This window comes from Mizuhopecten yessoensis, unplaced genomic scaffold (genome assembly GCF_002113885.1).
Source record: "Mizuhopecten yessoensis strain PY_sf001 unplaced genomic scaffold, ASM211388v2 scaffold716331, whole genome shotgun sequence".
Taxonomy (NCBI): domain Eukaryota; kingdom Metazoa; phylum Mollusca; class Bivalvia; order Pectinida; family Pectinidae; genus Mizuhopecten; species Mizuhopecten yessoensis.
Window position 1 is genome coordinate 646520 of NW_018480063.1, and position 23923 is coordinate 670442.

The following is a 23923-nucleotide window of genomic DNA, read 5'->3' on the forward strand; positions in this document are numbered from 1 at the left end:
AGGGGACTAATTTGCCTTTTAGCAATACAATTGTCCACGTGTGCCGAGTATGTATGGAGCTGGCTTATTGAATGTCAACTGCAGTAAGCAAATAAAGAAAAATTGACATAACTTTTAGGAGGGTAAGAGTAGTTGCCTCATACGATCATGCAGTTGGATACAAAAGGTCAGTTATCCCCCCGTACTTAATGGGGATTGATTTGTAGCTAAATCATCGGATTAAATAAAACAACGTTTTACAATATCACAACATAGGGGAAACTTCATCATACGTGTTGATCACTGAAATATGCATATTAAGCTTGAAAGGGTGTATGTGATAAAAACAAAACATTGTCATATGTTGAAAATTTATAAACAGCAAAATTAATTGAAAAGAGTTACGGATATTGTCAATTGAAGTGTACCTGGACACAATTAAAAAAAATACTTGTATTTTACATCAGCCACAAAATATCTCGCTGCAATTCTAAAGAACATGACAAATCAATGCAAACGAACTTTTTAGGATGATATAAACTCTTTTTGCCAGCAGATAAGTGTGAACTTGAATCAGGTACATTGCAATGTATACGCTTAGGTAATTCACGACAAAAATATTACGGAAAAACGGTTCACATGAAATATTTTAAATATTTTCACATTCGTGTACTTTGTAGATCATGACTACCTTTAACGACACATTTAACACCTTGACACAAATATCAGCATGTAGAACTGTAATTCCTTTTTATTTCCGATTTGTTTTATTTGTTTTTGAGTACTGACAGAAGGTTTATCTTAGTTTGTTGGGGGGAAACAAACAATACAGCATTTATACATTTTGATTAATTATAGAAAGTTGTACTACAGTGCTGATGCATTAAAACACACACTTAGGACACGATAAAACATAAAGAGTATTTAAAGAGGAATCCTTCTCACAAGATATGCGCTGACATTTTTTGCGATCGTTTAATCTTCATTTGTTCGTTTAAACAAAATATCTGGAAACTGATCGTAACCAAAGTAGTCAAAGTCCTTTTTAAATACATCTGCTAGCTTACGTAGTACAACCAGTGGTATTTGCCTATAATATTGCAAAAACAGCGACTTTCGTTGAGATTGTAACATACTTAGAGAAGCCGAATCGAAAGCTTTTCTGATGACACTTGTCAGGTCGTCTATAGTTAAATCCAACACTTCGTCTTTTTTAAAAGGACATGCTGTATCTAAACTGACAATTCCTTTGATTTGTAGCTTTTTCCAAACTCTTAGAAGCGCAGTGTGCACATTTACACATCTTCGCATGTCCGTCCTCATTATCACAAAAGCCTGTGCTGCATCATATATAGTATCATTGAGCATGTTAAAGGACGGGCCCTCAATAACGCTTAAGTAAGACCGAAGGTTGAATGTTTCTAAAATGTAACGTGTGTCAAATTTTAAAGTCTCCATGTGACTTATAATGTCAAATTTCACTTTACAAGGATGACATATTTCCACTGCGGGTATAAAGTGACTGTCTTTTTTCTCCCCTGTCGTCTGAGCTTTGATGACGTATTTCACAAATTCTAAAAACGTCACATCATGTCCACAAGTTTTACTTTTCATAGTAGCGTTAGGTCGGACAGTTCGCACGATATGCTCCCCTACGGAGTCCCAAAAATAGACGTTGGGTGAATATAACTTGTCTATATATCCAGACAGCAGTCTCGTATACGGGTCTCTGGCAACCATAAACTTGATAGAAAACTTTAAAATGTCTCCTAATTCTTCCATTGTTTCATTGCCAAGGTTTTTATAATTAAGCAGCCCGTTTTCAGGCCGGATATTGTATGGACTAATGATAACATTTTTGTCTATTTGTTGCAGAAGTCTTCGCCAAAATGTGGAGCCACTTTTCTCCACACCGCAGTAGAACATCCGGTATTTGTGGTTGTACTGGAAGTGACGTAGGTTCAGTGGGGTGAAGTTTGATTCTGTATCCGCTGGCGTACACATACTCTGTAGGCGGTGGTAACGAAGGTCTATCTGTCTACGCCATCGAGATCTCGCTTTGCCCACTTTGACCTTACTGGGTGGATCTACCTGTGGGAATATCAGAAACCAGATATAAACAACACTACAACTACACGAGAATGCTCCTTTTGGACAATGCACATTAAATGTATTTCTCTCATTATTTAAACTTTGTATTAAAAACAATGTGTGTTCTGTTGTTACATTATGAACTTCTTTACTTGTGTTTGGTATGGCAAAGGATGTCCCTTCATTCAGTGCTGAAGGAATATTACGGTAATCATCCTATCCTGTTTTTCACCTATGATATTTCAATGGCTATTATGATTAATGCCAGTGTCTTAGATCGTTTCTGACCTACATTATCCTAGATATAAAAGGAGACAACTGCCACAAGCGATGCAGATAACCTCAACCATCCGGAGAACCTGATTTTCCGAACGATTCTTGTGGGGTTTTAAGGTATCTTTTCATTTTAATTGTTGCTCATGTTTTCTCCATTGATACCAATACTTTTCTTGTGTAGTGACACCCAAGTGTACTTTTCTATTTCCCCTATCGTATCGAGTCGAACAGATAATATCTTGTGTAGTGACACTTAAGTGTACTTTGCTATTTCCCCTATCGTATCGAGTCGAACAGATAATTTCTTGTGTAGTGACACTTAAGTGTACTTTTCTATTTCCCCTATCGTATCGAGTCGAACAGATAATTTCTTGTGNTCCCTATGGTATCGAGTCGAACAGATAATTTCCTGTGTAGTGACACTTAAGTGTACTTTGCTATTTCCCCTATCGTATCGAGCCGAACAGATAATTTCTTGTGTAGTGACACTTAAGTGTACTTTGCTATTTTCCCTCTTTTGTTTCGTATCACGATGTCATATAATAAAAAACCACGAATATGACAGGAAGCGTTCGTACCTTAAACATGTACTTACCGGCGGTGTTTTATGGCTCTGACTAGTACGTAAATGAATGTTGATTCCCCAATGACCGTCAGTGTTGTCAATAGATACTTCTGGAAGGTAGCAGACACAACTTAACAGTGGAATGTTTGAATCGAAAATTGACGGAAAATTAGAGACCAGAGCCCGTATTCATGAAGCCGTTCTCATGCCCAATCATGGATTTTGTGCTCAAACCAACTTTCATGTAACTCACTTAAATCGTGCCAAATGATCAAAAAGTCACATGTAAACGTTGAAAACAGTACTTGGCTTTAAGTCTCTTCAAAGCTTTTCTTTCAAAATCATTGACAATATAAGATTTTATTATTAATTTATAAACGGAACAAGAAATTAGACTTGTGCCCAACATCTATGCTTAAGCATGAGGATGGTTTCATGACTACGGGCCCAGGAACATAGAAAACGTGTCCACAGTACTACATCAAATTAGTTGAACTAAATAGCATAAATGGTATAATGTTGGCTGTAGATACAGATGAAGTAACAGGACACTGCAAACTTATCAATGTGTCGTATTTAACAGAGATCAGATAAATAAAGTTAAATCCGTCTTAAAGACGAGGGACTGGGAGAAGCGAAAACGGTCTGGGTAGATAACGGATCATTATAGTAGCGAACATAAAGGAAAATACACCTAGAGAATATCAAATAGTGTACGAGCTGCTTCTTTCATCATCAATAGAAAATACTTGAATGAAAGATCGATAAAACCTAACAAACCGCATAGTACGATGAGCAGGACGACGATAATCACGAAGCCGACGAGTCTTCGACGTCGACGACGCCGGCTGAATAACCCAAACATAACGTCAGTCAATCGCCATAACTGGAAAAATAACAACGAGACATGTTACCATGACAATGACAATAGTGTATCACATATATACAAACCAAAGAGAGACAAATGACGAGGGAAACGTCACAGGTAGAATACCAGCGGAAATCATTACGAAAAACGAACCTTCATGGATGTACTAGTGTTCTTTGAAATTTTATAGATCAGATTCGCAAATTGATGCTTCTAAAATTAATGATACTTTTTAAAGGCTTTGTTTTGATGTTCAGTAGTGACATTTGGATCTGCATGTGCTTATATTTGTATGTTAATTGTTTCAGGTGATTTGTAAACATTGTTTGCCTCAGTGTCATATATCACAATCACACTTTTACATTTTGAAAGTATAGTTACATAGTATTACAACATATAGTCACATAGCACGGATCAATCGTAATATATAAAATATTTTTAAAACGTAGATGAAATGTCATATATGATTATATATGTCAGTGAACTATATCCATTATTATAATTATAAATACATATGAACTATAATTAGTGTCATGTCCTTCAACTATTTAATTGTTCTATCGTTAACACTAACAAAACAGTAGGTATCGCAATGCTAAAATAGCTATAAGTTAGACACGAGAGTTTGTAATGATTATTACGAGGAAGTACGAGATATACACTCTAACCGTTTAACAATTGACACACACACACATAAAGGGTGCTCATGGACACTAAAAATAGAATTGTCAACAGAACACTGCATCAGAGAAAACATCAATGTTTATGTATTTCTCTGATGAAAATTCACATTTTACGATAAATCTGTATTATATGGTGCAAATGATCAACCAAAGCAGCTACAATGACTGAGTAAGCAAGCATTACCTTTGATTCCACCCGTATATATATCGTTCAGTTGGAGCAGTGCACACGTCATTCCGTGGGTATATGTAGTGTATACTGAGTATTGTTTCACGAGGCGTAACACACGTAAATGTTCAGTGTATTGTCTAACATTTAAAGCTTCGGTGATCAATGCTGACGAGGTCTTCACACGGCCCTCATAGTTTCACATCCGATTTGTTTTTGTGAAACGAGACACTTTAAATGTAGAGGGTTCTCGCTGGATGTTGGTTTGTTGATCACGTCTCCATTCAAACATTTTGTCAAAGCCATAAACCAGTTGTATCGTGTTAAGAAACCTCCACGAAATGCACACTTCAAAGGTAAAACTTTTAAACAAACAACGTGAGAACGCGCCGGAAACTATCCGGAATTCAGTGATGTTTACTGCTGTTACAAGTTAAATGTAAGAGTCACATTGTAAACACGTTTTAATTCTTGTGCAGTTACATTTTACCGGAGTTCTTACATGTCGTGCTCTTTTCACCCTTATAAACTTGTGCATCGACGTGGAGTATTTGCCTAGACAGACTTTATTAACTATTTATGGTTTAAATAAAGTTTATTGCCTGTATCAATTTAGCATGCAACACACCATAACAGTACCGCAGTGGCACTGCTAAAATACACACGACCAAAGAAATCCAATAAACGAGTCATGAACCGGTATATATTAAATAGTTTACTGATGCTTTGCCTCTGTACTACAGTAAAACATGAAAATGCCACTGTATGTTTGTTTATTCGCGGGCAACTAAATTAGAGGAAGCATTAACAATGCGCATTCAACGCTTGACCCATCCGTTATAAAATGCTAAAATTGCTAGAGGGTGAACACATATTTATAATTCAATATGTCGATACAATTAAGCAAACAAACCAAACATATTTTTTACTGTACCATCTGGCTATTTCGTCCATTTGTGATTCATCAGCGGGACTTTAGGTAAAAAAAAAAAATGAAAACCATATTTAAATTATTCCGAAACATGTGTAAAAGGAATGGTGCATATCAAACATGAAAAACCAATTTACAACTGTGGATACAACAACGAATTTATTTTAACTAGAATTGAAAGCAATTTAAATGTCAATCAACTCGGATGAATTAAAATCAATTCTTCCGAAACAAAATCTTCTACATTTCAAAATGCAGTTCTGTAATGGAGTCGAATAGTACGTGTTAATTCACATAAGGAAGTACAATAAAGTGTTTCTTTATAAAACACATGAGTTATTTGCCAAACGTAGACACAGTCTATATCTATCTATACATACACAGGAAATGGGTACTATTTGTCTCTTACCTGAGTGGTATCACCCGTTGATACTATCATTAATTGCAGAAACATTCACATGTCAGCATTAAAACATTCAATCATTTGCTCTGTCAACCTGCAATAAGAACATGGTATACGCTAACCTCACTAGTTCGCAGGGTTGGATTGTCTCAGGCAGAGAAAACTAGAGCTTAGATGCAACTACGACAAAAATCCAGTCAAACAGTGAACGTTTCAAAAGCCTTGGAAGATGCTCAACCGTAAGATTTTATTGACTCACAATAGATCGAGGACATCTCCATCAGGATCCAAACGGGTACATGTATCAATTAGTAAGCAGGACAACTTGTTTATCTAATCCTCAGTTTACCTATATAATGCTACCAACTGTGGATTGCATTCATAGCAACATACTTGCAATATGGTCGGATTTTAGCGACAGTAATATAATTTACATCGGCATCATAAATCTGAAGTTGGAGATCACCGGCTAATATCTACCGGACTACTGCTTCTTTCTATTGAATATACACTTATGATTCAGTGGCTATGAGATTTATTTTCATAGCGCTTCATGAAATATGTCTGTTACCAGCATATTAACGAAAATTGGAAATTATACTCTGAATTACATACTTGACAGAGCAAGCTGTCTTCAACCTTCGGCTATGCAGCAATGTGATATTACTTGGAAAAAGGGAAATTTCCATTATTAAGTCAAGCGCCAACAAACTAGTAATAGCGACAAGCAGTATCAGGGAATAAGTAACCGTATTTTCTGATTTGATGAGATAGAAAAAAAAAGATGTGTAAGCTTGGTCACATAAATATGTTCCTCAAATGCGTTTTCATTTGTGTAGATCCGTTTGAAATCAACTTCACTATTGCATGTATTTAACACGCATAGCTAGTACTTTTTCTGAGTGGTTTCATTTAGGAGCGGGTCCAAGGCAGGACCTTAGTAGGTGGACAAAGGGGTCAACAAGCTTTGTTTTGTTCTTCTGTTTGAAAATTCGTGGATTAACCTGCGTACCGTTGTATAGGAAGCTACGCGCCTGGTAGCATGTTTTTTTCGTAGAGGTTAAACAAATGAAATCAAAACCAATACTGTCGTCGATATCCCTAGCTCGAGAGACAAGCCTGGATAAGATACCCAGTTATGTAATGTATCATGTTTATGAATGGCACAGTAGCACTTATTTGTGTAAAAGGTGTGTACAGATCTAGCATCCGCAACAGGCATTCAGTAGAGCAATTATTTCAATTTAGCCTTGGTTTTACTCATAATCGATATTTGGGTAAATAGAAGTGCTATATGCACAATGCTTTCATCAATGATGCGACTGTAGTATGGATTTCCTGATTGACTATATCTTTCCTGATTACGATGGCTAGAGTTTCCAGCAATCTGTATGCATTTATATGGGAACAAACTAGGCCACTCTTACGCGGCTGAATTTTTAGATGAGCTTATCGGCAATGGTAACAAACCACTAGTTTATTCCTTCAATTTCACATTCAGATATATCGACGATGTTCTAGAGCTAATAAAGAAGACACTACAGACTCTTTTACTTACCCGCTTTCCTCGATCTTTTACTTACAACATGGCCGACAGGGACGGCGAAATACTAAGTTGTGCGATAAGCGGGACGAATTCAAATTCCCGATCGTGAACTTTTCCTTACTCCATAGTAATTTTCATGTCGCAGTTGAATCAATATTCAAAAGTTGCTCTGAATATCACGAATTCAGTGATAGATGTCGACTGCTGACGGACAAACTTGCAACACCGAGTTGCCAAAGATGCAGGTTGATGTTCAAAGACTTTGGACACGTTTTATTTAATAGGATTTATTAGGATATTAGTGGACGCAGGCATTGTTGCCTCTTTATCCACATCAATATAATTTGAAATACAATGTGGTAAACATAAAATAAGCCTTTACATAAGACGCTGTATGATCGTACTTCAAGTTTTTCTCAACGTCAAGTACGTTACGAGATGAAATAACTGCTTGTGGGAGACTATTCCAGTTACCAATTATTCTTTGAGTAAAGTAATGTTTTCTAATATTTAAATGACAATGTTTGAGTATTTTTTTTTAACTGTGTCCACGAGTTTTTCCTTGAGCGGCGAGATCGAACAATCCCTCCACCAAATTCGGATCATATCGCCCATTCATAAACTTGAACACGTTGATCATATCTCCGCGGAAGCACCTGTATGTTTCGAGTTGGAAGGTTCAATCAGCGTAGTCTCTCACTGTAGCTACTCCGGGGAGTAATTTTGTAGATCTTCTTTGAACGTTCTCTATCCTTTCGATGTCCTTAGTTGTTGTGGACTCCAAACACTTGCAGCGTACTCTCAATGAGGTCGAACCAGCGCTTTAAAAAGATTTGTGAACATTATTTCGTCAAAATATACAAATGATCTCCTTATGACACCTACGATGCTGTTAGTTATATTTATTGCCTGTTTGTTATGTGTTGTAAAACTCAAGTCTTGGTCTACTACAACCTCTAAATCTTTCTCCGACGCAATGCTTTCCAATTGCTATAATTTCTCCTTCCTTGTCCGTTAGATATCGTGGTTTTCTCTTTTTGTTTTGTTGACACGGTCATAACTTTACACTTCATGGTCGCCATAATGACTTCATAGGTTAATACACTATTTCCTTGTGATGTGAAGGTCGATAGTTTGATTATGCTCAGTGTCCTGTTGTCGGTATGATGACGTAATATTGAATTTAACCTAGATTTGTATGGCGTGTCGTCGATGACACCTGACCTTCTCTCCTTGTACTTTTTCAATAGTCTTCATGTCAATCTTTCCTTTGTTCATATTTTGTCAACAGTTTTATTGACTTTGAACTCTAACTATGGTTTGTGGACACTTCGGCACTCTCCTTTCTTCATAACTGAACGTATTAATTAAACAATTTCTTACACAAGTTACCGAAGCTTAAAATGTAGGTCAAATTAAGCATCCCAACATGCAATCTAGGTGAATCAATGATGCAGGTATAATCCTTGTAGCACTTATTTAAGTAACCAAAGCCATTCCTCTTAACTGGACATATGGATAAGACAATTTCACTTTAGCCAAATCACTTGCTAGTATAAGTTAGGTAAACTTCATTTCTACAACATCAACCCAAGCTGCATCATTGATGCCAGGTTCATGTAGACTTTTTAGAGCAATATATTTCAATTGTCTAGGTACATGTACGAATATCGGTTATAAAGCACAAATCACAAAATCAAAACGAATCACAGCAGATTTTTAATTGTACCATTCTATAGTAAATGTTTTATACATATGTATGAAGACCTAACTTCAAAACAGCCTCCTTCATTAACAAGATATTGAAACGGCCCTCATAGTAAAGGGGAATGTGTTGTCTCTATTATATATATTCCAGCACTTTTCTAGAGTTACCTATTTTCTAGTTCTCTTCCAGAACTGACCTCAATTCCAGCATTTAACTTAACCAAGAATCCTAAGTGTTAAATGTAGGTCAAATTCAGCATATTTAACATGCATTAAGGAGAACAACCAAAGTTCATCATTGATAATGTTGACCCGCATAGAAGTGCACCGAGTGCTCAAGTAAGGTGAATGCTATCAACTTATATTAAACACTATTGTTGGCCAGCATGGAAGTGCGCAGAAGGACCCAGTTCGCTGAATGTTTCAGTATTACACCTGATCCAGTAATCCAGTAATTTTCTGTATCAGACAACAGTTGACTTAATTGGCTAAAATTTTAGACAGCTTCTTCAGCTGACAATACCTTCAACACAACTGCACAGTGAGAATGCATGGGGTGATAAATAATAATATAAAGCCAATTTTGTTTTTTCTTTTTTCTTTAATATTTATTAGTTATATCAACATCATAAAAATATTTTAAGTTTCTGTTTCTAATATCATGACATGATCCTCCAATAGTGGACATAGAAACCTTAATGAATTTGAGCTAATACATGAAAAATATATGGTAGAACTACACATTATCATCCTCATGATACTCTTCACAAACAATTAGATCCAACATAATCACTCATTTTTTATATCAATTCGTAAATGAAACATTCAATATTGCTGCCCTGTAAAAATTTGATATCAAACTTCCATTAACTGTTTCTATCTCTTCTACATTTTAAGTTGTGCTGAAGTAGCACATTATAAAAGTGAGATTTAAATAAGCAGTATCATATAAATTATAAACATTGGATGTTCAAATGAGTAGTTTCCCATTTAATAGAGCAATGCCAAATATCATGGAGTAGTAGTCTCCCTTTCAATAGAACTCTTCCTCGTCTCCCTCCTTGCTTGGCCCTGAGGTTGACTGTTGGTTCTGAATCTGGTCCTGGTTTTTGTACATGTCTGCCACCTAAAATACAAAACACACCAATGGTGATATCAGGTGACTGTTTTAAATATACAGCTTAAAAAAATGCTATGGAGGAAGACATACTGCAATATTTAACACATAGCAATTATCCAGTTCTTTTTAAAACTTCCAAATAACACTTGTATGTTCTGATAACCCCACCTAATAAAAGCGGTTTGTTAAGAGCCCATATTAGACTTGACAAGCCTCACTGTAATGTATATGGATGTGAGGACTGAGAAGTGCCAGTGGTATTCAAACAGAAATAAAGTTAGAGAACTTTGATATGACCAACATAGACAAGATGCCACAAAACAAAATGGATTTATTTTTTCTCTCAAATTTTACATTGTATTAAAAGATTTCCTTAAAAAGGGGGCAAAGCACAGAAGTTACATTTAACATCACCATAACTGATCTATGTCAGCATTACTTTTACAGTATAAGATACAGATTACCATGACAACACACCTGTGAGGCTGAGGTGGCATCTTCTGGTTTCTTATCGTCTCGGATTCTCAGGAACCGTGGAAACCGTAGAGAAATACCTTTCTCTGGATCGACCTGACCAAATAGAATCATTATAAAATTACTATATGAATATATTTTTAAAAATAAATGGCACAGCTTTTTTATTTCGAGTTTCAGTTTTAAACCTAAACAATAGCATGTCAATTAAATATGAATACTCTTGACTACATTTTATCTCCCACTCCTTTTTGCTGTATTCTGCTCAAGAATCACTTAATCTAGCTTTTGTTAAAAGTCCATGCTCATGTTGAGCCCTTTTTTCCACAGATGTAGGTGATAAAGGTAAAAAATAATCCCAGCACTTTTTTTCCCCCAATTTTACAGAGGCCTACCTATGCTCAGCATAGATATAATAGTGTAAATAAAAACAATTACAAAGTTACGAAATGCTTTCATGACCTAAAGAAAGTGGGTTTAATTAATTATATTTAAGAAATATCCCATCTTGGCCTGAATTAAATCATTTTTAATTTATCCTAATGCAATTTTCAAGTAATATTTTATGAAAGCCAATACATTGTATTAGAACACAATGAAATCTATCACAAACTTTTATAGTATAACTTACGATGCCTGACGCTGCCCTGTGAGTGGGTGATATGGAGAGGTCAGCACACTTGACCTCCCACACCTGGACGGGCTCAAACCAGTGGTCAGGCTCGTGGGAACTGTCCCAACAGTAGTACTGTTTTGGCTTGTCAATCAGCTGCTCCTTGAAGAATGTAGCATGCTGCTCCAGATCATCATCCTTGAACCCTGTACCAATCTGTAATCAAGCAAAACAATGCTAATACCTTATATAAAGGTTTAAGTGCAAGTGGGACTCATTTTCTTTAAACTTGTTTCAACAACATTTCAGAAAGGGCTAGAAATATAATTAAAATAATAGGTCTAAAAAATAAACACTTAATGTATATTAAACTTGTTTTAAATGTAGAAAACAAATTCATTCAATGTCAGGTAGTTACCTTACATATGGACTGGAACTCTTCACTCTCTGGTTCGTAACATGCCAACAAGAACCCTCCATATTTTCCCGTCCTCTTGCCAGATCCCAGATAGCCTCCAATGACCACCAGGTCTAGAGTGTCCCCTACACCTTCCAGGTAGTCTTTCTTAAGCTGCAAATATGAACGTTTCCATAAGAAACTCAAGGGAGGTAACTATTCCTCACTTGCACATACTCATACTAAACAATAGAAATCATATGAGAAGATCTTAAGCCACAAATATGAACAAGATTATTCTAGCAGTCAAGGGAGATAACTATTCCTTGCTTACACATACTCAAACTAAAGATAAATCATATAAGAAAATCTTTAGCCACAAATACAAAAATGACCATTCTAGAACTCAAGGGAGGTTACTATTCATCACTTATACATATTCATCATTGAGCAGATAAACTCACACAAGAAGATCTTTATCTAGTATCTACAAATATAAACATGACTATTCTAGCACTCAAGGGAATTAACTACAGCATTCCTCACTTTCACATATTCATACAAGATAATCATACAAGAAAATGTTACTATATAATGTGTCAGTTTTTAAATGATATTCAAATATCAAGAATTTTAATATAATTTTACATAAATCTCACAAAAGTGTCAACATGAATTGAACATATTGGTAACAAAAATTTACCTTCAGCCAATTGTGAGACCTCTTTGCAATTTCATATGTGGCATCTACATCTAAAGTTTTCACCATGAGTCCTTCACAGTTTCCTGTAAATATTCAAGCGTTACATGCAGGTCAAATCAAAATGAATACCAACAGATGTGTTTGTCAATTTTTCTTGCCGCTATTCAAGAGTAAAACACATGATGGGCAGGGAAGCACCTTTGTTCGTGATCGCCACAACCCACAATATCTTCCTGCGTCCCACTATACAGATGTTAAATGTTAACCTAGACTCCATGCAGTGAATTATCTAATGTGAATGCATTTGACTTTTGATTCCTGAATAATAAAGATACCAATTACCTGTAGACTTTGATTTTCCTACAGCCATAATAATTGATCACGTTATTAAGTGAGCAAATAATCTTAGTCCCCATTCCTTTACCTTTGACAGATTCGTCCAGGAAGACGGCTATTTCCTCAGTATCTGAGGAGATCATAGACTTAGCGAACACGAACTCTCCCTCCACTTCCTCAAACGACTCGTGCAGCAGTTCCCGCCGGCGCTTGAAGGGCTCCTTCACAAGTGATTCACCATTGAGGTAGAGCAGGTCAAATGCATACACACACACTTGGATCTTTATTTCTGATGCATCTGCATCCTGGAATGTAGGAACATGACTGCTTTTAGTATTGTATCAAAAATCCAACACCAGCCTAAAAGCCAGCCACTGTAAGAAATATACTTATGTCAAGCAGCAATTTCATTCAGTGAGAGTACTGAAGTTTTGGAAATTATTCAGACCTTGAATTTTCATTATTCAAGTGATTATATATAAGATTTTGAGTATTTTATCTATACAGTAATACAGAAACAGTTTACCCAGAAGGCCATTAAACTGTTACAAACCTTTCGTTTCCTGTGACTAAGAACCTGGAAAGGCTGTATCTGTTTCTTCTCCGCGTCCCAGGCCACTGCCTCCGAGTCTATCACACAGGACTTTACAGAGTCCTTCATCACCTTAGGGACCCTGGCTATGATGTCTGGGTACTTGGTTGTGTTATTCTCAGAATTTCTACTGTATATATTGACAGTACCATTTTCTAATATATGTATCTGAAAATGTTAATTGAAAGAGAAATGTAATGAAATGATGACAAAAATACCTGTTGTTACTAAAAGCAACAAATGAACTGGTCTCATTTTACTAGGATGTGTGGTAGAGGCGTACATGTAGGTGAGAAAATAACATTGAACTGATAAATGCTATACTAAGGCAAAAGAATAGGAATCTGATCCAGTGTTATATTGAAATCAGATACCATGTTATATCTCACACTTGAATACCGGTCACAGAGACAGGTTTGTTGTCATGTAATCATATATTTTACCTGTGCACGTTCTCCATCATATTTGTATTCACAGGTAAATTCTGCATTCTCAAATCTCTTTAGCACCTCACCGACACCTTTGGTTGGATGGGCCAACATTGGTTTTAGAGGAATACCTGCAAATGAAAACAGGGAAAAGTTTATCACCACTTATCTTTATCAGTGTTTTGGCATGTCCTAATTTACCCGAACTAAGCTTACAACATTAGGGGCAAGCTTACATAGGTTGATCATATTTCAATGTTTTACAAAGTCTTTATACATTCAGAATGACCAGAAACAAGGTCATTCTGCATTTCTCATTTCCCTTAATTCTGAAACTTCTATTTTTCACTGATCATCGAAAAAAAAAAAAAAAGTTTCAGAACTCATGAGCTTCTTTATTTAATGCCCCCCCTCCCTCCTCCATTCACATTTTTTTTTAGCTAACTCCTTTAATTTAGATAGAAGGAATTTTTATGACAACCATTTTAGACCTTTCCAAACTTGCAGGGACATTATAATCTAACCTTGATGAACTTGCTGAGGAGAGTTATCACTTACCTGGGGTCAGTTTGCAGTGTTTAGGTAGATCTTCTATACCTTTCTTCATCAAAGTTGATATGATGGAGCCATAATTTGGACATTCACTGAAATTGGAAATTATACCTTCAACCTATGATATGTTTTAGTAGCAATAAAATTAGTTATAGCAATAATGTTCTCTTTTAGAGTAAAAATAATTTTACAAACTTATTTTATACATAATCATTAGAGTAGATATAGAAACCAGTGTCTAAGCCACCACAGAATGATGAAAACAAACTAGCTCACAGGACATAAATCTACAAGTTCAAATCAAATACAAATATGGCTTCCAAGCTGCCAGTCTGACACTTCTGCCCTGTTGACAAATTAAATATTTACCCAATTCATATATCAGCATAGTTATGGTCAATCTATTTCAATTCTAGCCGTGTGAAAATAAGGACCTGACATAGATTTCAACTCTTATTGAACAAAATAGATAAGAAATGATTATGACGACAAGTCTTACAAGTTTATATACACTTACCAATATACAGATTTTATAGTAAGAGCTGATTCTTCCATCTTCTTTTTTAAATTCTCAGCTGACAGGCCTTTTCCAGCATCAAGTATCTCTGGAGGGAAATCTTGATAAGAAACATTTTTTTTATGAGCTACACATGATCCTGATATTATGTATTTTATGAACACACATATAATTTTGTAGAATTACTTAATGTTTTATTAAATATCGTTGAAAAGCCAAACATTGCAATTTTGCATTTTTTTTTGTTCCCCATTTGTAAGATTTGCTCATGTATAATTTCAGGATTTGACGTCAGTGATGAAGAAGCGTTCTATAAAGAAACCTCAAGCAGGTCCCATCTCCAAAGAAAGAAAGGCAAGCTGAACCCAATGTAACAAGAGGGCCTGTATCGCTCACCTGCCCCCATGGGGTTCATAATCACTGTTTATACAAAATTGAGTCCCCTTGGCCCAAGGATGCTCCAGACTAAATTAGGATAAAGTCCTTTAACTTACAGTAATAGAAGGATTTTATAGGTTTTACCTCTATGACTCTTATTTGGCCCCGTCCCTCTACCCCCAGGAGGGCCACACCCACCGTTTATACAAAATTGAGTCCCCTTGGCCCAAGGATGCTCCAGACTAAATTAGAATAAAATCCTTTAATCCCTCCCTACAGTAGAAGAAGGATTTTAAATGTTTTACCTCTATTTCCCCTATTGGGCCCCACCCCACTGCCCCCAGGGGGACCACACCAACCGTTTATACAATATTGAGTCCCCTTGGCCTAAGGATGCTCCAGACCAAATTTAGTCAAAATCTACTAGGCCGTTAAGGACTAGTAGCATTTTATAGGAAAAGTTGACAGACGAATGCCGGATGCTGCGCCATAGCATAAGCTCACTTGCCCTTTGGGCAGGTGAGCTAAAAATAGGTGACAATTGGGAAGTTGACCTTATCTTTATTTTGATACTTATAACTTTCCCTTCTATTTTCTACATAATTTTACTTCCAGTGTTTCTATATATACAATCTATTGTCAGCCATTTCTATTGTTCGATTGTAAATGTCTCTATTTGGTTCTTGCAAGGTCCACCAAAGAAAAGTCTGTCACAATTCTTATTTTGTCCAGCTTTCTTACCTTGACCAGGAGGTGTAAGGAACACAGCATTGCCGAGAGCTGTGAGGACACTCTGTTCAGCCAGACCGATCCTGAGCTTGCCTCCTAGTGATCGGATGAGGTAGCGTGCCTCTGACTGTCGACATGCTACAAACAGACCTTTGATGATGTCAATCTTCTTAGACATCACCTAAATAGAAAATACAACGATATGTTAATACTTCAGTACTGTTTACTAGTCTATTAACAGTCTTAAATTTCGAAAGAAAATATGCAAAATTCCTTGAAATGTTATCGAATGAAAGGGCTTTATTTTTGGCTCTCTATAACTTTATAATTGAAAACATTAAACACACTTTTTTATTTCAATGAAGCAAAATTTGAAGTTAATATCTTTCTAGAAAATATTGCAACACCTAAAGCTTGAAATGCAGGATTTTAGATATTTTTGTTTTTCCGGAAACCAAAGTGTCACAGACTAATAAATTTTAACTGTAGCTGGACAAGTCTGACCTTTTATAACTGGACAAGTCTGACCTTTTATAACTGGACAAGTCTGACCTTTTATCGCTGCTGCGACATTTATTTATTAACAGACTTACATTATTGCCAGACATGAGCGCTATTTCCTTCAGCTTGGTAAACACAGCTCTAATGGTCAGCTTGGGAGGGGCAAACATTGTCCGCTGGTTACTCCGACTAGACTGCAAAACATACACTCTATATACACAATGCACATTGATTTTTTTTATTTTTTTTATCAAAGGCTTGTTGACCTGCTATAATATATTTTTAGTTTTCAATGATGTTAATTGAGAAGTTTTAGACTTATTATGTGTACTATGCAGCCAGATCACCTTGGTCAAAAGTGAGAAATGACATCCTCAGAAAAGTATCAACCACTCCTTATTGGCTAAACATAAGTCATCTATATACATATGCAGTGTCATTTACCTATGCCACAATGTCAACGTCATCTATATATNTTATATATATATATATATATATACACATAAACAGCGTCATTTACCTATGTTACAATTACAAGGTCATCTATATATACATATACAGTGTCATTTACCTATGTCACAATGTCAAGGTCATCTATATACATATACATTTACCTATGTCACAATGTCAAGGTCATCTATATATACATTATACAGTGTCATTAACCTATGTCACAATGTCAAGGTCATCTATATACATATACATTTACCTATGTCACAATGTCAAGGTCATCTATATACATATGCATTTACCTATGTCACAATGTCAAGGTCATCTATACATATATAAATGACTTACTTCTGCAACTATTCCAAGGTCACCCTTCTCCTGGGCATCCAACTTTATCTTGTCCATACTTCTTCCTGTATTTACAAAGACATAATCAGGTTGGAAACCGTCAAAACAAACTCAGCAATGAAATTTCATTATACTTCTTACATGACGTATTGATTGTGTAGTGCATTTCTTACATAATTTATCATTTTTCCTATCTACATTGTATCAGTTACTGAAATTTATACCTGTTTCTATAAAATGTATTTCATATCATAATTAGGCTATCTAATTGCTTCCAAGAAAAACTTCATTAGCCTGGGCCTCTTGGTTATTCAGAAGAAGTGGTTTAAAGTAAAAAGTTGATGAAGGATGGATGACGCCCCATGGCACAAGCTCACTTGGCAAGGAGGGCTAAAACCTATCTCTGCTTCCTAGAAAGAAACCAATTTCAGAATTTGTTTTAGTTGTGTTGACCTGTGGACTGAGCGATGGCCTTCATGAGGACGGTTTCCCCGATCCCCAGCTCCACGCCCTCGTAGGCTGGGGCCAGCTTGTTGAGGCACAGATACACACAGAACAGAAGATCATCGGGGCTCAGGGCAATCACAGAACGGAAAAAATTACACAGGATATCAACGATCTTCAACCTGAAACATAAAAAGATGATGGTAATATATATATTTTTTAACCAGGCAAAAAATTTCAGATTTTCAAGATATACACCAAACTTTCAAACGACAATTACAGTATTTACAATGTTTTCAAGCGACACGTTAATAAAAAATCATAATCTAATAGCTGAGACAGATGAATAGGTCATGTAAAGCTAGTACAGCATTCTCTGTCTAAACCAGGCAACAACTGTATAGATAATTCTGTCTGGAATAGACAGGGTTTCAGGTTAAACAGTGAATTAACATAAAATTACAAATAATGGTCTGGGAAAAGCACTGTTTAAGACTGTTTTTAAGTTGAAAGAGTTCATTGTAGACAAAGTGTTCTACATCATATCATATCTATGACAACAGTCAAGTATCATTAACATAAACTTACTGTTTGTATGCACAGTAATTAATAGTACGGAGTGTTTGTGGCATATACACAAACCTAATTCGTGTGACATTTCCTTTTCTACTGGTCACCTCTTTTTATAGTTTAACTCATTCACCCCTGAAGACACATTTGAACTCTTCCAATTCAAAGGTGAATGAGTTAAATGATTATAAGTTCATGCACCCCTTATGAATGACATGATGTTCATATTAACCCTTTCACCACTGTAAACCAAAATGGACTCATCCATATCAATGCGTGGTATGGTCTACTAAAGTTACATAGGGGTGAAAGGGTTAAGGCCAAGTTGTTCACTATTTTCATGCTCATTTGTGAACTCCTGTTCGTATAGAACCAATTTTTGTGTCTTGGCTAAAACATATTGCAAGAATATCAAATTTGCTATTTTAATGGCCAAAAAGGACTGATTTCTTTAGATTCCATAGGTTCATTATAAAAGTGCCTTATTGAAAATGTTTTCTTCAATATTGTTCAGAACAGCACGGTTTCTATAGCTTTCATGTTACTGCGGAGCAAATGACATGATGTTAGACGTCCTTCTAGCCGGTGTTTGGTGTGGAATATTTCTGAAGGTTTAATTAGACAGAAGTAAGCTAAAAAGGATTGCCCAGACCTACTGATATATCACATATAAATCTGTCTGAGATTTGTCATCTATAAATGAATGTCTGAACCTATATGCCAGACATCCTGATGTTGTGTCGACGCCCACACTTCCATTACCAGCCCTAGCTAAGTGCTAACCAAGATCATGGACAAACAGCCTCACATCTTTGGTGTCAGTAACTATTTTATAACATCCACGTAACTCTGGTATATCACTAACTGCCTAACAGTTGTTTTCAAATGTTTTTGATACTGGGCCCGATTGTTGGGAAAATACTGCAAGAGTACTTTTTTTAGTGTCTTCAAATTTTAGCACATTATCAAATTTTAACAGATTAGCACATTGCTGAATTGGGGCACCCACAAAACATGCACAAGATTTTTTTCCCCCAAAAAAACTTCCAACTGATGCAATCATAACTTAGCGGAGTAATTAAACTGCGATATGAGATAAAATTAGACTACCTCTACAATATGTAGGTAACTTGGGTCCATGTTGTTTTGCATCTAGTTAGCTAATTTGCTTATGTCATAGACAAAAACTAACATACAATTTTTTTTTGAGAGGGAGACAAAATTAGGGAAGGGGCTTAATCAAAGGCACCCATCCTGTTCCTAGGTCATTTGCCAAAGTTGGGAGGTGACTTATTTGCGGTCAAACACGGTAACAGTGCACTGACCAACATGAATAATGGAAATTATTAGAAAACTATGAAATGACAATTCCACCTTTTCATTAGGAACAAGAAGAAATAGATCCAAAGGATATTTCTACATATTCATTGAACACAAAATGTAGATGTACAGATTTACTACATATCTCAACAACTTGGAGCTTTAAAGTGACTATACGGCAGGTTTATATATATACCTTGCAGATATCTCTTCAATAGCTTCAAATGTCTTGGCCAGTGCAAGATATGGTACTCTGAAATGGAAAAACATGTACAGTGTATAATTATAAGCTTACCAAAGCCATATCAACTCATTCACCCCTGACATTATATAATGAACTACCCAAACCTCTGAATTGGAAGAGTTTAAATGTGTCTTCAGGGGTGAATGAGTTAAAAGACTTTATAAACTCGTATGTAAAACCATTATGATGCACCTATTGTTTACACATGAAGCGTGCATGAATACCATTTCCGATGTATAAATATAGTAACTCACCAATACTTAACATTTCTCGGTAATCATTAAAATATAATTTTTGTTTGAACTTACGAAAGCACATCTGCATCTTTATGTACTGTTCTGTTTTAACCACAGAAATCACATCTGTGAGTAAGTTATTTATAAATATATTTCAGAGAGAGATTAAATATATTTCAGAGAGAGATGCTAACTGTGGGATTATATTTATACAAGACTGTGTCTTTATTGCCAGATGTTCCTTACCACAACAAAACTTTACGTAATACATTCCTAATGGACAATAAAACCATAAATAAAACAACTAAATTTGAAATAGGAATTCAAGATTGAATTATAATTAGTTTGCATTGTGTTTGGTTTTGCCGTTAGTGGTTTTCGTTTCACATGTTTTAAAGTTTTCACTATTCATACCACCATAGCTAAAGGTAGCTACGAAGTGGCAAGTGCTGGTAATATATATATTTTTTAACCAGGCAAAAAATTTCAGATTTTCAAGATATACACCAAACTTTCAAACGACAAATTACAGTACATTGTATTAACAATGTTTTCAAGTGACACATTAATAAAAAATCATAATCTAATAGCTCAGACATATTTACAACTTTTACTTCAGATGTCTTCAAATCTTTAAAACACCCACAAACTAAGAAAATATTTGTAAAACATACACATGATCTTGTTTTGATGGATATAAGAAATGAAAGGTATAAGCTGAAAAATGGAACTAACACAAAGTCTAACCTAAGTGAGTGGAACCACAAGAGATTGGTTACAGTGACCTACACTTGTATCACATCTACTATAACGCTAGCATTATTCGGAACTATATTTGAGGACAGCTTAATCCTAAGATTACGGAAGATTAGTTACCAGGTACATACTTTTCTTTAGGTTTCCAACAAGCATCATCAATCGGGTGGTAGCGTGATTTACTTGGGTGGTAGGTGGAAGTCTCTTCCTTCTTACTACCAAACGGGTTTATTTTACTGAAATGGAAAGACAGACAAATGTATTGACCTCCAAACATCTTAACAATCACAATAGAAATGCAACAGAAAGCATTAAGGATAATGACATGTATTCATTTCTTGGTTTGTATGTACTTTAAGAAGTTCTAGAAGTATGTGTACCTCAGCAACCTACTAAATATACCCTTGGAAGTGTCTTGTATGTCATTATTTATGTTTACTTGAGTTCCTGTATAAAATGACTAGACATCTGTTAAAAGATATTAAACATCGACACATTTCCAACATATTTTTAAAAGACAATATCAAGTACCTACAGTACATTTTAGTTCTACAGCTAAGCCTGAATATAAGGCCTCTTTTTTCATTTACAACCTGGGTCACCTCCAATCACCTCTTAAATGATGCCTTAAAAACATTTATCCCTCTCCTCTTTTTTCATCCTTTTTTGTGACGCATTGTTGTTATTTTCATTAATTAGCATCCTCCAATGATGTGACATGAGCATTTACGTGCAGAATGGCAATCGGTGAATGGGTAATAAAGATGGTACTCCTTTTATTTTTATTTATTTTTTATTCATATTAATAATAATTATTAATATATGAAGTGACTTTACTTACTGTCATTGAGTATACAATTCATCACAAAATCTCACAAATGTTCTTAGAATATATTTGAATTACATTTCTCAATGCGACTTTACCAACGTAAGAGTTATTTCCCTTACACCAGATTGGATAATATTTTGACACAGCGCGAATTCTTGTCAAACAGCAGCGGCAGATGCGTCATGTTCTTAAATTGTTACATTTTCATAAATAAATACACCAGAAATAGCATGCGGTGTACAGAAATGTTTGGTAAGCATACACAGTTCACCTATCGTCTCGTGTCAGAACCACGTCCGTGATAGCAACGATGGTTTATTACCTAAGCACGATATGTCATATTACGTTCCCATTTGAAACATAAAAAAAGAAGTTATACTTCATCACTCATACGGTTTAGAAGTATATATATTTACTTCTTCCTTGTACTATAAAAAGCTAGACCGTACAGACAACGTCAACTCAAATCAGAGTCGCGAAAACAAACACTCCTCAGAACTGATAAAACGCTCAAACCAAGTGCACGAATTTCACCACGAGTTAGAACTCGTAGAATGCACCGGAGATAAACATTTTGTTTTCAGCAATTATTTGAAGTATGGATTATTATTTGGAGAAGAGTATCAGAAGACTTTATGTAACCCACAGGTGAGTGTCAGAGATTCTACTTTTTATTTACGATAACGAAAATATATAGCAGAAGCATACAAGACTGAATTATGCGCACGCACCCAGAACGGAAGTGGGTCCGTCATTTCGTTCTCTGGACAGAATCAATAAGCCGCTCGGCTCTCGCAGAGAGCGGCTTAAAAACAAGAAGATAACAACCAAAATTTAATACTAAATCAAGATTATAGTGTAAAATTTGCCTCCATGATGTCAATAAATTCAATCAGCCAGCTATCATTGGTTGTGCCTCTGAAACTCATTTATGGCCATTTTTTCCCCCTGAGAGATGCATGTATATGTTATCAACAAATTATGCAATTATTAACCTTTCATAAGGTCAATGCAAGGATTTATCCATCCGCCAAAAAAATGAAATTATAACTCATAAAGCTTACCTCCATCCACAGAATATTAATCTCATCATGATAAATACCCATGACAAACTTTCATCAAGTAACGTTTAATGAGAGTGACTTGAACCTTGTTATGACCTTAGGTTCTGTTTGTATTCCAAAGCTAGCTGATTCTTTCCCCCCTCAGTTAGTTTTTTCCCTGGGGGAAGAAATCAGCTAGCTAATTCTTTCCTCCCACCCCATATTATTATTTTTTCCCCGAGGAAGAAATCTGCTAGTAAATGCTCCCCTCGTAGTGTTTGTTAATGGGGGATATTGGTGACTAGCCAATACTTTTCCTACTCTGTATTAGTTATTAGGGGGGAAATTATTGTCTAGCTGATTCTTTCCCCCTCTCTGTATTAGTAACCAGGGGGGGAACTATTGGCTAGCTGATTCTTTCCCCCCTCTCTGTATTAGTAACCAGGGGGAACTATTGTCTAGCTGATTCTTTCCCCCCTCTNAACTTGAGTTCCTGTATAAAATGACTAGACATCTGTTAAAAGATATTAAACATCTACACATTTCCAACATATTTTTAAAAGACAATATCAAGTACCTACAGTACATTTTAGTTCTACAGCTAAGCCTGAATATAAGGCCTCCTTTTTCATTTACCACCTGGGTCACCTCCAGTATCAGGCTACACCCCCCTCCCCCATTTAGCAATTCCTTTACTGTGGTCTCCCTCCATATATCAATACCCCGAAGTTTTCGATGGACCATTATGATGGTAGTATAATAAGGACTTATTATTTATGCAGTGAGTCTAAAATATGAACGTAGGATTTCAATTATTTCAGTGTCAACCATTCACATATGTAGGTCATAACAGACTAGTTGGCCTGTACTTTTTCCAGTATAACACTGTAGATGATGAGCAACTTGATTTCTATGTAGCCTCAACCACCACCATCACTACGATTGATTGAATCTGTAAGACTCTTCCATCAAATCAACATATGTCAAATTTCAGATAATTTAAAATCATGAGAGCACAAAATCATTCCTGGAAAATCCCCGGTCGTTGCTGGGGTATGATGTGGAGCAGATCTCGGCTAACGCTACTCCAGTTCACAGTATCCGACATCGGGAAGATGAGTCGAA

The 23923-nt window shown here is 35.8% G+C and overlaps 2 protein-coding genes across 3 annotated transcripts in view; both read right to left on the minus strand.

Annotated features, from left to right (window-relative positions):
* Nucleotides 1–851: 851 nt before the first annotated feature.
* On the minus strand, nucleotides 852–4970 carry LOC110443205 (carbohydrate sulfotransferase 11-like). Of its 2 annotated transcripts, none has more exons than XM_021487262.1 (4): nucleotides 4647–4970; nucleotides 3692–3797; nucleotides 2942–3021; nucleotides 852–2066 (listed from the first exon to the last, which is right to left on the minus strand). In XM_021487262.1, the coding sequence occupies exon 4, from the start codon at nucleotides 1981–1983 to the stop codon at nucleotides 955–957; it is 1029 nt and encodes a 342-aa protein (XP_021342937.1). In that variant the 5' UTR covers nucleotides 1984–2066; nucleotides 2942–3021; nucleotides 3692–3797; nucleotides 4647–4970; the 3' UTR covers nucleotides 852–954. The 2 variants fall into 2 exon arrangements, with proteins under 2 accessions (XP_021342937.1, XP_021342936.1); XM_021487261.1 differs by having other exon boundaries at nucleotides 852–2070.
* Nucleotides 4971–9787: 4817 nt separating this feature from the next.
* Nucleotides 9788–23923, minus strand: part of LOC110443185 (DNA ligase 1-like) — a 44316-nt gene continuing 30180 nt past the window's right edge. The window contains exons 9-24 of the mRNA XM_021487232.1: nucleotides 21058–21162; nucleotides 19887–19943; nucleotides 17810–17982; nucleotides 17357–17421; nucleotides 16651–16752; nucleotides 16070–16238; nucleotides 14951–15050; nucleotides 14440–14525; nucleotides 13897–14012; nucleotides 13415–13621; nucleotides 12950–13166; nucleotides 12526–12608; nucleotides 11844–11996; nucleotides 11444–11641; nucleotides 10816–10908; nucleotides 9788–10344 (exon numbers count right to left, since the gene is read on the minus strand). Coding sequence (XP_021342907.1) covers nucleotides 10252–10344; nucleotides 10816–10908; nucleotides 11444–11641; nucleotides 11844–11996; nucleotides 12526–12608; nucleotides 12950–13166; nucleotides 13415–13621; nucleotides 13897–14012; nucleotides 14440–14525; nucleotides 14951–15050; nucleotides 16070–16238; nucleotides 16651–16752; nucleotides 17357–17421; nucleotides 17810–17982; nucleotides 19887–19943; nucleotides 21058–21162 — 2017 coding nt within the window. The 3' untranslated portion in view covers nucleotides 9788–10251. The remainder of the gene's footprint in view (nucleotides 10345–10815; nucleotides 10909–11443; nucleotides 11642–11843; nucleotides 11997–12525; nucleotides 12609–12949; nucleotides 13167–13414; nucleotides 13622–13896; nucleotides 14013–14439; nucleotides 14526–14950; nucleotides 15051–16069; nucleotides 16239–16650; nucleotides 16753–17356; nucleotides 17422–17809; nucleotides 17983–19886; nucleotides 19944–21057; nucleotides 21163–23923) is intronic.